This window comes from Euprymna scolopes, chromosome 40 (assembly GCF_053919585.1).
Source record: "Euprymna scolopes isolate OS-2025 chromosome 40, ASM5391958v1, whole genome shotgun sequence".
NCBI lineage: Eukaryota > Metazoa > Mollusca > Cephalopoda > Sepiida > Sepiolidae > Euprymna > Euprymna scolopes.
The window spans coordinates 45,350,687-45,365,511 of record NC_136521.1 but is presented as its reverse complement, the minus strand read 5'-3'; the positions used below and the strand labels follow the sequence as shown (position 1 = coordinate 45,365,511).

Here is a 14,825-nt window from a genome sequence, read left to right as displayed (position 1 = left end):
GACATAACAAGTAAGACATTTTTACCTAATGCAACTGAATAAATATATGTATATATAAACACATGTGTACATATGGATTTGTAAATCGTCACTTGTTTTCTTTTCTTTTTTCTTTTTCTTTTTCTAAGGCTCTTTTGAACCTGTCAATAATGGGTACTTCTGCTAGCAATAAATATTCATAAACTAGCAGACCACCCAGTGTTTTCCTGCCGTAAAATACGCTTAAATATAATATTTTGATTTAAAAAACAAACATTAAGAAATTTATGTGCGGGGTTTGAACCTACAGACGACGTCATGCAAAAAAAAAACATGCTATCAACTTACTCACAGTAGAATTTTCACAGCCCAATGTTCTATCATTGTTGCTAAGTGACAACATGGAAAAATTGAGTTTACCAATGATAAATTAAAATAATGGTTTCTAATATAGATTATTGTTAATTATCGGGGATATTCTGAGGTAAAACTTAACTAAAATTGCTCCCAGACTTATACGCTAAAGATCTGTAAATTTTAATGAAAATCTGTTCAACCGTTTCACAGTCTATAAGGAACTCACACAAAGTTGCATTTATATAATTGTAGAGATTTTGAACTACCAGTGAAATTAAAATCTAATACCCCCCCCCCAGAAGTGACATTACTACCTGAATATTTACGGTAATCACCCCCTACCCCCAACAAAAAGCAAACTCTATATCTAAATATTTAAAGATTTAAAAAGAATCGGTATCAGAAATTTAAAACTGAGTCAGTAATTGTATCGAAATCAGTGAAAAATATTGGAATCGTCCCATCACTAGTGTCTCTGCAAATACGAAGAGCATTCCAAAAGTAATGACTCCCAATTCTTATTCTGCACAAATGGATCAGAGTAGATTGCAATCTTGCATTGTTATGATGACTGAACTTATGCATTCATGCCTTGAAAGTTTCATCTCTCTGTTGCAGATATTGCCTGTGTGAGATTTCAAGAAAGCAACCCCTGTCATAGACATACATCAAAAGCAGAGATGCATCACTAAATTCCTGGCAACAGTGCATTGAGAATAGTGACCATGTAGAAAAATAAACTCTAGAGCACAAAAGGTTGCTTGTTTTAATGGTACAACTTCTATCTTTGTAGCTCTTCAACTTTTCATGTTAAAAATAATAGGTTTTACTGTTGGAATGACCCTCCTAAAACTAGAAAAATACCTGTCCCAAGATGGGTAAAAATTAATATTTATTCAGGTCAGTTTCGTGAAATTATTCATTCATTAAATGTTTCTCTCAGTAAATTTATTGTAAATTTTCACAATTTGTAAATACTGCTCAGGTGTCAGTCTCTTTTGTGGTGAATTGCCAAACCAAGCTGAACTCGAACTAACTGATAGTTGCAAAATCTGCAACTAAAGAAAATAGTTATCAATTTAAAGTTCACCACCTCTAAAAAAAAAAAAAAAAAAGTGAAGCATGCATGGTCCCTCGTGAATACACAGTGAACGAGGTATAAAGAAAATGAATCGAGTTCAGTATCCCCCCCCCCCCCATTTAGCCATAAGAGTCCCCGGGGGACGTGAAATCCTGGTGAAAATGTGAAAATGAACAAATGGTGCAGTTTTAGGTCTTAACATATGTAAATTTGAGTTCTACACCATGCAAAAAAAAGAAATGACGAAGTCCATTGTTTGCCCCCCCCCATCATTTGCCCCACACATGCACACACATTTAGCCTCAAAAGTCCCAAGGCCTTAACCGGCCCTGTCGGTGGGGCATTAGAATACATCGACTGCCTCCCTACAGAGGGTAAAAGTCCCTCAATGGGGGTCTTGGATATGACCTTAAACTATATCCAGTGGTGAGGCCCCAGCTTGCGGGCTTTGGGGAGTGTGGAGCCACCCTTTAATTACCATTGCTCCCAGGTCCACTCTGACCCGGAGTGGTAGTACCTGTTAGGGTTCCAACTATGGGTTGAATAGAAACTGACTTGAAAACAACAAATATATTCTATTAAAAATTTTTTTCTTCAAAATCTTTGGATTCGGCATTAAATAACCCGAAAAGGGTTGATATGCCGTAAAACAAAAACAACCAACCAACCCAAGGCCTTAACATATTTAAATTTGAGTTTAGTACCATGCAAAACTGCTAATAAATAGACATACACAGAAAATTTTGGACAAATATGGTAAAATAGTCCCAAAAATGGAGTGTTTTTATTAGCCCTAAAAGAGCTCCTAAGCTACGAAATCTATTTTGAACTCTGTCAAGGCAGGATAAGCTGCTTTCAGCAACTCCTGCTCAGATGTGGCAACTACTCCATCCTTGCACATATTTGGCTTTTATATAGATAGAGAATTGCATCAGCAGTGAGATATCTACTGGAGAAGTAGAAGGATCCCACCATTTTTCCAGCTACGTTGGCAACAGATTTGATGCGTACATCTGTTTTGTTCATATATAGATTTAAAGTTAGAAATGTTGATTGCTAGAATGTTAACATCCCGCTATGTTTTTATAAATGTTTTTATTTTCTTCTTTCCACAGGGTGTTTCCATCAGCTCCACGATTGCGTCTTGATACCTTTCGCCCTTCAACTCATAAACGTAGTAAACTGAACGAATTACCTGCCAACTGTGATACGACACATGCTTTAGAAGATGGCCACCGAACAACGACGACAAAGAGTTCCGTGCACAAAGTAGCAAGTAAAAGTTTTTGTACCAGTCACTTACCTTCTACTTCTGATGACGATGACGACTCGGATTGTAATGGAAGGTTCAGGTCGGAGATAGTGAAAGTCCAGTCGAAAGTGATTTGCCCTCGTAAAAACTCTTTTTCTGCTAAAGATCGTGCCGATGATGATCGAGGTTCTTCACTGTATCGTCATGGCGACAGCCACAGCCATAAACACAATAATTCTAGCGACGATGATGAGAGACACAGTCGGTCAAAGAAGTCGAAATGGCATAAAGGATCGTCGCAGCAGACGTCAAAGCACAGAGACCTTTGTCGGTCTTAATCAGTCTCAAATGAATGATGATTTGGGTTATATTTGTTTTTTTTAACTTGACATTTTTTTTTTTTTTTTTTTGTTACTTTGGTTATTTTCTTGTTTTATTTCCTTTTATAAAATGGAATAAGAATAATTTTGAAATATTTTTTTTTTTTTAATCCCAGATGCTCACGCAATGTCATCAATTTCTGATGTCAAGAAAAAGAGAAAAAAAAGGAAAGTGTGTGTGTGTATGCGAGTATCTCTATTTGTATACGTGTGTGTGTGTGTGTGTGTGCCTCTTCTACGGACTCATTTGTTCAGGGTAAAATCCTGAGGTTTGCAAAAAAAAAAAAAAAAAAAAAAGAAAAAAAAAAGAAAATCAAATATTTTTTCAAACCAAAATCTTTTCAAGAAAATTTGTATGAAATATTTTGATTAAAAAAGATTGAATCTTCTCCTTTACTTTCCCCCGCTGTTAAAAGCCTTAATGAGCGATATATATATATATATATCTGCATTTTACTTTACATCAGTTACATTGATAAAGTCTTGAAATAAAAAGGAAATGTAGATGAATTTATAAGCAATTAGTTTTCCTTTTTCATTTTCAAATACATGTACTTGTATATATATATTTATATATACTAGCAGGCTACCCGGCATTACCTGGTCATAAGATACGCTTGAATATAATATTTTAATTCATGCAGATTACATATTTATTATAGAGAAAATTCTCTATTGATTAATTGAACCTAATATATAGTAGTGAGATCAAAACTAATAATATATGATTTGGATGCCAACAGCTATAATCGAAACCAAAACCTACAGCTCTCCACCCTTATTCCTTAGTTTCTGAGCCACACCCATGTACATATATAAATTCACTTGTCATCCCTTTTTGTAAAAGATGGAATCACCCGATCGGCAAAGACAGGAAGCAAGCAAAGTCCACGGTTTTATATATATATATATATATATATATATATATATATATATATATAATTATTTTTTTTTTTCTAACAAGGCTAAAAATTTCATGTCAAGCAAGTTTTTATTTATAATATTACATCCGTTTCATCAGTGCTGCTATACACTCAAAACAAAGTTAGAATTTGATAAAGTTCTAATTTTATAAACAAGATCAGGAATGCATAAAAAAAATTGACTTGCAGTTTGACAAAAACAACCATATCTTGGGATACACATGCTTTTTAAGTTTTGTCTGAAGTGAATTCAATTTACAGTTGTTCTGGAATTGCATATAAATAACAATATGCATGAAAAAAATTGAAAATTGGTTAAAATATCTCAATAATGGCATACATACAAAGAACTTGATCTTAGAAAGAATTAAAAAAAACTTTTTTTAAAATCTGACTAAAAAATATTGAGATTATGACTAATTTGTGCCTCACATGTTTGGATATTTTTCCCACTTTTGGACCATATGCATTTTGTCACATTTTTTTTTTTCATTACTTTTTCAGTAAAAATGTTATATCTTTGTTAAAACACAAGATAAAGCAATGAAATTTTCCATATAAATGTACTTTTGTGCAAAGAGTCCAAATATGCCACTGAAAATCTCTAGAAATTAATAGTAAATGCACATAAATATGCTGCAATACCATAAAAAAATTCTATGTATCCAAAAAATTAGAAAACTCAAAGTTGAATTGTAATGCATTTTATGTACAAGAAACTGAGATCTAATACTAGAACTGTTTAAAAATGAATATATTACAAGATTTCTTTGATATTATTGTAGATTAACACCTTCTGCTAAATCACTTCAACTTGCCTCTCCAAAATATGTGGGTCTCTCTCTTTTTTTTTTTTTTTTTTTTTTTAGGCAATTACATTTGAATATACTGAAAAACTTGGCAGGAAAAAAAATAATATAAATTTAATATTGTAAAACTTTGTGTATATACTCTTCAGAATGTTGAGTCTTCTATGAATTTTTTTTTTCTTCTTGCAGCATTATATTGTCATGTATTTTTTTTTTCTATCTAAACAAAGAATTTCTAATTTTTCTGAAGAGTATATGCACGAAAAGAGGTGGTATTGACATAACTATTTCTAGATAATGAAACTGATCTATAAAAAAAAATGTACCGAAATTTTAACATGCTGGAGGAGCTGTTTTGCATGAAAAGTAAATATTTGGATCTTGGAATGGAACTACACTGTTCTTCTTATATATATATATATATATATATATATATATATATATATATAATCTCACAAATATAAATATTTTGAATTTGAAAATATCAAAATAATAAAAGAGCTCAATATACTAGATAATAGAGCAATTAAAGAAATAAGAAAATAGATGATGAAAATACAATTGATTCATCAAATTCAAACGGGAGATTATGACAATGAAAAATCCTTGATCCATGGACTTTTCAAACATAATCTCTTTTAGATTCATAAAAAATGAATCACTAGTTAGCATAAATGTGAAAATATATTAAAAAAAAAAAAAAAAAAAAAAAATATTAGTAATTTTTTGATTTGAGTTTTGGTTTGTTATTCTATTTGAAAATGCCTTTTATTTATTTTTTTTTTGCGAAATATTATATTATATATTTTTTCATATATATTTTCAAATTTATGCTAAGCACTGATGCATTTTTCTTTTTTTAATAATTTTTATGCTCTGATGTAAAGAACATGTTGGAAAATCTATGGATTAAGGATTTTTTAATATTATAATACCTTGTTTGAATTTTTGATGCATCAGTAAATATTCTAATTTATTCAATTTTATTTTCATCATCTATTTTTTTTTTTTTTTTGTGTGTGTGTATAATATATATATATATATATATATGTTTTATAATTGCTTTACAGAAAGTTTTAGATGAAATAAGTCATTTGTATCATCGGTTTCAAACCCGGGACCTTTTTAGATACCCATATCAAGCTCTCTTCAGCCAATACTCATCTCCTGAGATGAGTATTGATCGAAGAGAGGTCCCTAATTATTAGGTTTGAAACCGACGCTATCAATGACTTATCGAAAAGTTTTTGTAAAGAAAATATAAATATGCTCTTATTTTTGGATTTTCCTTATAATTGAGCACTCTGCTGGATTTCTTAAAAAAAAACATATATATATATATATATTAATACAATAGCATGTGTGTTATTTTGTGTGTCACTCTTACATCTTTCTTTTAACCTTCTATTTGTTGTAATATATAATTTTACCAATAATTCTTCACTTAGTTTAATAGTTTGGGTTTCGATTATAGTTGATGGCACTTGAGTCGTCTATTTTTTTTATAAATAATTTTATCAAGAATTCTTCATAAGTTTTGGTTTTGATTATAGCTGAAGGAACTCATATATATATATATATATATATATATATATATATATATAGAGAGAGAGAGAGAGAGTGGTTTCTGCAAAAATTTTGGTTTCAGTTTAGCTTATGCACCCAAGTTATATGGATATATATTTTTTTATTTTTGAAATCACAACTTTATAATAAATTGATTCTATAATAATATATACAAAATTTGCATTAATTAAAATATGATCTCTAAGTGTATTTTAAGATCGAGCTACGCTGGGCGTCCCTGCTAGCTTAAATACTTTTGCAGTTTTAACAAAAAAGTTACAATAATATCAGGGCGTCTGCAGTTGTGCTAAACATCCACGGAATACAAACATCAATATATTACATATAAAAGAGGCTGCTGTGGAATTTCCACAGGTCTCACTAGTATATATACAATTTGATAAAAAAAAAAATTAATATTACAGTAGTATTCATCTATTGAAATTAAAATAATCCAAAATTATAACACATGTTATAAAATGAAAAAAAAAAAAAAAATTGCAAATGATTACATTTCATACCTCTCTGGATTGTCTTCTAACCAATATACATCAGGCGACACTGAGCTAAATTTAAGAGTTAAGAAAATCTCTAAATTATTTATGAATTATAAAAAAAATAAACGACAAAACAAAAGTCAAAATACAGAGACTCACAGGCAATGACTGGGTTGGAATGGAGCCATTTTCATAATTCTTTTGACAGTTTAAAAAAAAACAAAAAAATGAACTAATACTCCGGTTATTATTTATAAAATGAAGTCTGAATTAGGTTTAATAATCCTGGGCAATACCAGATCAGGATAGCTACTAATATGTGAAAACAGCTGAAACGATAAAAAAAAAAAATCTCAAAAGTAATTTACATTTAACAAAAAAAAAAAAAAAAAAAAAAAAAAAAATGTAAACATGCTGCATGTTTAATGGGATGCATAGATGCAGGCTTTAAGCGGTAGGTTTGCAATGTGAGATATATTTAGTTAAGAGACCATCCAAGCAATAGACTGACTCTTTGAAATATCTTCTTGGATATGAGGTTCTATGCTGTTCTAACAGTTATAATCAGATGAGATGGTACCCCTTCCCTGGTCGGTCAGTAAAGCAGACTGGCATTTTCGAATAGGTGACTGTATGGGCTACACTAAATAACACCAGTGTGTGTGTATATATATATATATATATATATATGTGTATGTATATATTAGTAGATTAATCGGAATCAAGAATCGGAAGATTTGGGGGAAATCGGAAAAATTGATGCCTATTTTCCGATGCCAAAATGATTCGTTTGTCTTTTTTTTTTAATTTGATTTTTTTTTTTTTTTTTTTTTTTTTTTAAACCAAAATCTTCCATTGCTGGTAATAATGATAAAATAATATTTATTGATTTTTTTTTTTTTATTTAAATACCAGTAAAGCTAAAATCAATAGATCATCCTTCACAAGTGTATTTTGATGTTTTAGAAAAATTTCTGCATATTTAACCTGTTTTTACGAAAATCAGGGGAAATAACAACTCCGATTCCGATTCTTTTAAATCTCTAAATATTTAACTATAGTTAAATATTTAGAGATTTAAAAGAATCGGTAATTGTATCGGAATCGAGGAAACATTGGAATCGTCCCATCACTAGTGTGTGTGTGTCTATATATATATATATATATATATATATAATATATATATATATATATATAATAAATGACAAAAAGTTATCTTGCCAAATTCATGATGTTGACCATCTTATAATTTATACCTTTTAATTCAGTTGACTTATACAATTCTTGACAGTATCTGTTTCGTAGCACAAAATCAATCACTTAATTATTATATCAATCAGTGAATCTATTTTGCCCTTAACTCATCAGAATTCAATATGGTGAAATGGAAAAATAAAAAGGTATTTGCAGTCTCTCTTCTAATTTTCGCATTTTAATCATGTCAAATATCACTTCAATTCCTTTTGACGGATTGATTGTTGCTATTTCTTCTGATGAATTAAGGGCATGATAGATTCACTGATTGATATAATAATTAAGTTATTGATTTTGCGCTACGAAACCGATGCTGTCAAGAATTGTATAAGTCAACTGAATTAAAGGAATAAATTATAAGATGGTCAACCTCATGATTTTGGTAATATAACTTTTTGTCATTTATTCACTATATTGCTCTGTAATTACATTGAGCTTCTTAAATAAGGATTGATATATATTATAAGAAAATATATTTCTACAGAAAAATATATGTATATATAAAGTTTGTATTTGGCTTGCAGGTTGTTACACATCCATGAGCATGTTTCGGACAGCCAGTTACAAGTAACTAGGGACCTCTTCAGATGATATTGCTTATACAAAAGCTTAGTCTGTATTCCTTGTATAAGCAATATCGCCTGAAGAGCTCTCTAGATACTTGTAACTTGCTGACTGAAACATGCTCATGAATGTGTAGCAACATATTAACGCTTATGCAAAACAAATAAAAAGTATATCTCTCCCTACTTCGGTATTGAGCACTCTTGTATTAATTAATCGTTAAAACTTCATTGATTGCTTTATCGCTGGAAAACATTAACCTGAAATTATATATATATATATATATATATATATATAAATTGTGTAGATTTAGATAGCCTGTTTTCGTTTAGAAAGATGCTATTAAAAAGCATGGAATGTTTCTGTTTAATTATTTTCTTAAACTTTTCCAATTTTCGAATTGTTCTTTTTGTAAAAATTATGTATGAGTATTGAATGTGTCTTACATTTATACCTTGGTCACATGTTAAATGTGTGACCAAATAATTGTGTGTATAATATTTTTAAGAGATTTATATTAATATTTACATTGTGGTAAAATCTAAATTTACAACAGTTTTTTTTTTTTTTTTTTTTTCTTCTTTCGGTTATTTATGTAATTTTTAAAATCGTAGATTACCACATTTTGTAGCTTAGATCACATAACTGATGACGACTGAAAATCTCTGTTGAAAGTACTCGCAATAAAAAAAAAAAATTAAAAAAAAAAAAAAAAACACATGGATCTCACTTGCAACATTTTGTTCGTGCTGCTGAACCCGCCTTTGAAGATGTCTCCGATGGTTTGGTCACAATTTGCACCGGTAATCAGATGACTTCATCCATGCCACCATCAACCCAGCCCCACTCCAGGGATGGAAGAATTGACGCGATGGTCAGCTGAAAACCTGCCACAGCACGGTGAAGCCAGATGCTGATCTGATTCTGTATTCTCACCTCTACAGAGTATGATGCTGGAACTACGAATGGTTGGATCTGATATCGACTGCAGCTTCAAACTGACGTGCCTGGATGGCATCTATACAAGATGTAGAGAATTCAGTTGAGAAGCCGGCTCAACTGACCCACAGTGAATGCTGATGCAACAACAACTTTGATAGTAATACAAAAAAGAACAATTTGAAAATTGGAAAAGAATTAAACAGAAACATTTTGTGCTTTTTGATAACATCTGTCACACACACACACACACACACATATATATATATATATATATATATATATATATATATATATATATATATATATATATACTTCAGAATAATTTTTTTTTATTTAACAATCAGTTGTTATGGAAACGTGAGATTGTAGGTTTACAAAATATTACTGGCAGTAATATTCTGTAAGTTATCCCATCTAAACAAGAATTGCTCGATATGCAAGATAGAGCAAATAAATTAAATTGTAATTCAATGAATTTCAAAAAACTCTCATTGAAATGGAATGAAGTGGTTGAGTTTCATATCAAAGAATTTTTATTATTCTAAGCAAGACCAAGAATGCTTTAAAAAATTGATCTCCTTAACCTATAGGGTTTCAATGTCTACCATCTCATCAGAGGAGAGAAAATATTAGCAAATACTTATAAAGGTATGCACCCTATTTGCTAAAGTCAGTGAGACATGGAAAGTCAAAGTCAAAATAATACATTTCTCAGAAGTCCTGTAGCAGGAGGATTTGCTAATATTTTATCTCCTCTGATGAGATGGTAGACATCGAAACCCCATAGGTTAAGGAGATTAATTTTCTAAAGCATTCTTTGTCTTGCTTAGAATAATAAAAATTCTTTGATATGAAACTCAACCACTTCATTTCATTCCAATGAGAGTTTTTTGAAATTCATTGAATTACAATTTAATATATATATAAATAAAGGTTGGTGCAAAAATGTTTTTTGACATGAAGTTAAAAGACAAAAAACAACATAATTTTTGCACTGACCTATAATATATTTCTTGTCCAGAATTCCTCCCATATTAAAAAACAAAGAAAAATCCGAATTGTGTATGTATCTGTGATGGAAACTATCATATTCCACAAATCATATAAATCAATCAAGTAGTCTTATTTTTATAAAGAACATTCTTAAACGTTCAATGGGAATTTGTAGTCATTACCACATAAATCACACAAGTTTGAATTATTGCTGAGTTATCTACCTTTGTTTCTTAACTTTGTTTTCAAAATGGCAGGCAAGACAATCTCTCTTCAATTAGTTGTAAAACTTGATTTTATTTTTAACAAATGAAACCATTTAATCAATTTGTGATTGTTTTTGTTTCGTCATGGGTACGTAAATCATTGATTTTTTTTTCTTTATCTTTGTTTTTTAATATAGGGGGAATTCTGGCTAAGATTCCGTGTTTTATATATTATCGTTGGGATGATTAAATGGTATCATAGGAAAATTCAGAACTTTTGGTGGCATCAGAATTGGAAGAATTAGTGCCTATTTTGCAATGTCAAAAATGATTCCTATAATTTATTTATTTATTTTATTTATTTATTTATCTTTTTTTTTTTTTTTTTTAAAGGTTTTTATTTTGCTTAAAACCTAATTTTCCATTGCTGTCACTAAAAATAAAATAATAAATATTTATTGATTTTAAATTGCTAGTAAAATTAAAATTTATATATGATTCCAAGTGTGTTTTACGTTTGCGAAAATATATGCATATAATATATGTAGTTTTTGACGGTAATCTAGAAAGAAAATGATTAAAACTATTCTACAACTACCTATTCAGAAATTTTAACAGAATCAGAATCCATAATTGTATTGGAATCGTTCCATTACTAAATGTATATATATTAGAAGATCGGGGAAAAGGGTGTCAGTTGGATTTCTTTGGGTTCTAAGCTGATGGACTGTTTGCATCCGGTTGGAAGATATGTTTTAATTGGGCCAGGCTCGGTTTTGATTGCAAGCCTGTCGTTCAATAGAAAGACAAAAAAAAAAGCATCCTTGTAACTTCTCTTAAAATAAAACCTTGTTATTTGTTTTAAACTGGACTTGTCTTTACTTTTTTTTTTCTTTTTCTTTTCTTTTTTTTTTTTTTTTTTTCTTTTTCCTTTTTTCTTTCTTTTTTACTTTTTTTCTTTTTTTTTCTCCTTTTTTTTTTTTTTTCTTTTTTGGAAGGTGGGGCGGAGAATACTTTTGTTACATTAATAACAAAGATCACATGATTGATACTGTGACAGGTGTTGGAATCTTGTATTGAATTTAGACAAAGACAAAAAGCAGATGATTGCAACGTGTGTAGTGAACGTTCACACATACACATAACCTAGCATCAACAATATTTTTATAAATTTCAAACAAAATAAATGTTTATTTTGTTATAATGTGTTGTTTTGGCTTCAAATGTATCTAATACATATTTATTTTATTCTGTACAATTAGTTATATATTAGTGTTGGGACGATTAATTGAAATCAGAAAAGGCTGAACTTTTGAGGATATCAGAATTCAAAAAATTTGTACCTATTTTCCGATGCTAAAAACGATTCTTTAAGTGACTTTTTTTTAAAATTTGATTTTGTTTAAAGTAAAACCTTCTACTGCTGATAGTGATAATAAAATAACAAATATTTATTGATTTTAAACTACCAGTAAAACTAAAATCGATAGATCATCCCCCCACAAATGTATTTTTACATTTGAGAAAATATTTGCACATTTAGCATGTTCTTTTCTCGTTCTTCCTCTGTATACTGACACAAGAACTTTTATTCATTCTTTCAATGTGACCATACCATCTAAGTCTACTCTTCTGCACACATCTCCCTATACTGTCTAGATTTAATATTCCTCGGAGGTTATCAGATCTAAGCCTTTCTTTAAGTCTCACATTACACATCCATTGTATCATTTTCATGTCATTACTCTCCATGCAACACATATCCTCAACCTTCACGGGTCAGGTTTTACTTCTAGACACAATTACACTATGGTTCAGCAGGAAGAGAAAACATGCAAGTGTTACTCTTGTTTCGATGTCTCCATTCAGTCTCGAAAGACAAAGGATACCCCCATGTAGGGGCAGCTGTGCATGTAATTGTGAGGCAAGGGCCGCTCAATCCCCATTCACACCTTTCCTGAATCGGCACTGTTTGAATCCAGTGGCAAAAAGTCCAGAACGACTGGAAACAATGCCAAGATAAGCAGAGAGCACATGCAGCACCTGGAAGTTCCAAATGATCACCCATCTGGTACTGGCCAGGCTCATAGTTGCTTAACTTCGGTGATCTGAGGGGAACCAGTGTGTCAAACGTGATTATGCCGTATATACTCTTGTATACTGGGGGTTTATATAGCAGGTGTATATGAATGAGTCTGTTTAATGTATTGATCATGTGATCGTCTCTATGATCATCGAGTAATGTTCGTTGCGTTTATATACAGTTCGTTGTGGGTGTATATAAGCATTCATGTTTGTGATCGTCTAGTTTCATAATGTTCCTTGAGTTAATGCATGTTTAACGTATCTGTACATATAATAAAAGATATGAATACTAGTGTTGGGACGATTAATCGAAATTGGGAATCAGAAAAATCCGAAGATTTTGGGGGTATTTGAATCAGAAAAATTGATGCCTATTTTCCGATGCCAAAATGATTCTTTTAATTTTTTTTTTTTTTTTTAATTTGATTTTGTTTAAAGCAAAATCTTTCATTTCTGGTAATAATGATAAAATAATAAATATTTATTGATTTTAAATTACCAGTAAAGCTGAAATCAATAGATCATCATCTACAAGTGTATTTTGGCGTTAAGGAAAATATCTGCATGTTTAACATAAGTTTTTACGAAAATCAGGAAATAACAATCTTTATAGTTAAATAGAGATTTCTAAAGAATCGGAGTCAGTAATTGTATTGGAATTGGGGAAAAATATTGGAATCGTCCCATCACTAATAAATACGTCTAACAGCCATTGATGACCAGAATGAATAACATCTCTGCTAGCTCAGACAAAGGACAGCATTTAGTCACCACCATTGGCATGTTATTCTGATGTGCTCCTAAAAATGTTGGTCATTTTCTTCCCCGAAAACTTTCACAGCCAATTTGTTTCCACTTTTTAACATTTATTATTGGTTGCGACTCATTGCTCCTGGGTGGAATGCCGTTCTTTTTTCAGGGATTACATATTACTATCTTGCCAGTCTGATGCCTCAGTGACCGTTCTCTGACTCCCAGATGCAAACTCGTCTCTCCAACCCTAGGGCATCTCTTATGTGATCTATGGTGACTTCCTCAGGATAATGAAATTTGATAGAAAACACTTAGAAGCATCTTTTAAGAATTTTTTTAAACTTGACATTTTTTGAGAAGAATGGGACTTGTTATAGAATTTCCGTGTGGAATGTTTTGAACCATTCAGTGTTGGAACATTATTCAACAGGAAGAGTAAAGATATTACTCCATGGAGCATCCCTGATGTGTTCTTCTGATGGGGTTTCCAGTCAGGCTTTTTGAAAAATCCCCAGGATAATGAGATTTTTTTTTTTTTTTTTTTTTTTTACACCACTTATCAATGGCAGGAGATAAGGGTTATTGCATGTACAGTATCAATGGGATAGTATTGTAGTAATCGTTAGTATTGGAGATTTGATAAGGGGGCGGTTCATCAGGAATTTATTCATGAGATTTGGCGAAAAGCTCTTAGAAGTATCTTTAAGAAATTAGTGTTTTTTAAACTTGACTTCTTTTTTCTCTTATTAATTTTGGATAGTAAAATATCCATCATCAGGGAAAGTTTTTTTTTATTTTTATTTTTTCCCTGTAATTAGAAATAAATAAAAATGAAAGTCATTTAAATTTTTTAAATAAAATAAAAAATCTAATGATTTGCAATAAAATATTTTTAAACGTAGTTTCAAATGTATTTTGTCTGCTTATACAAAATTATTTTATATATTTAAAAAAAAAAAATTTTTTTATACAAAATTATATTATATATTTAAAAAAAAAAAAATGACTCCTTCAGTCTTTGACAGACTATGGATACCCACCGTAGGGGTGCCTGCGCATTAAATTTTTGTGGCAGGAAGTGCGTAATCTCCAACCACACCTCTCCTGAGTCGATATTGTCAAATACCAATAGCAAGTGAAGTGTATGTACAGGAGGATTGGAAACATGCTGAGATAAGTGGAGA

At 30.5% G+C, this 14,825-nt stretch overlaps 1 protein-coding gene across 1 annotated transcript in view; it reads left to right on the top strand.

Moving 5' to 3' along the window:
* LOC145265520 (RNA demethylase ALKBH5-like) overlaps positions 1-11,674 on the top strand; it is a 50,908-nt gene extending 39,234 nt beyond the window's left edge. Inside the window, exon 3 of the mRNA XM_080121434.1 lies at positions 2,533-11,674. Within this exon, the coding sequence (XP_079977560.1) occupies positions 2,533-3,007 (475 nt within the window). The 3' untranslated portion in view covers positions 3,008-11,674. The remainder of the gene's footprint in view (positions 1-2,532) is intronic.
* The last annotated feature ends 3,151 nt before the right edge of the window (positions 11,675-14,825 follow it).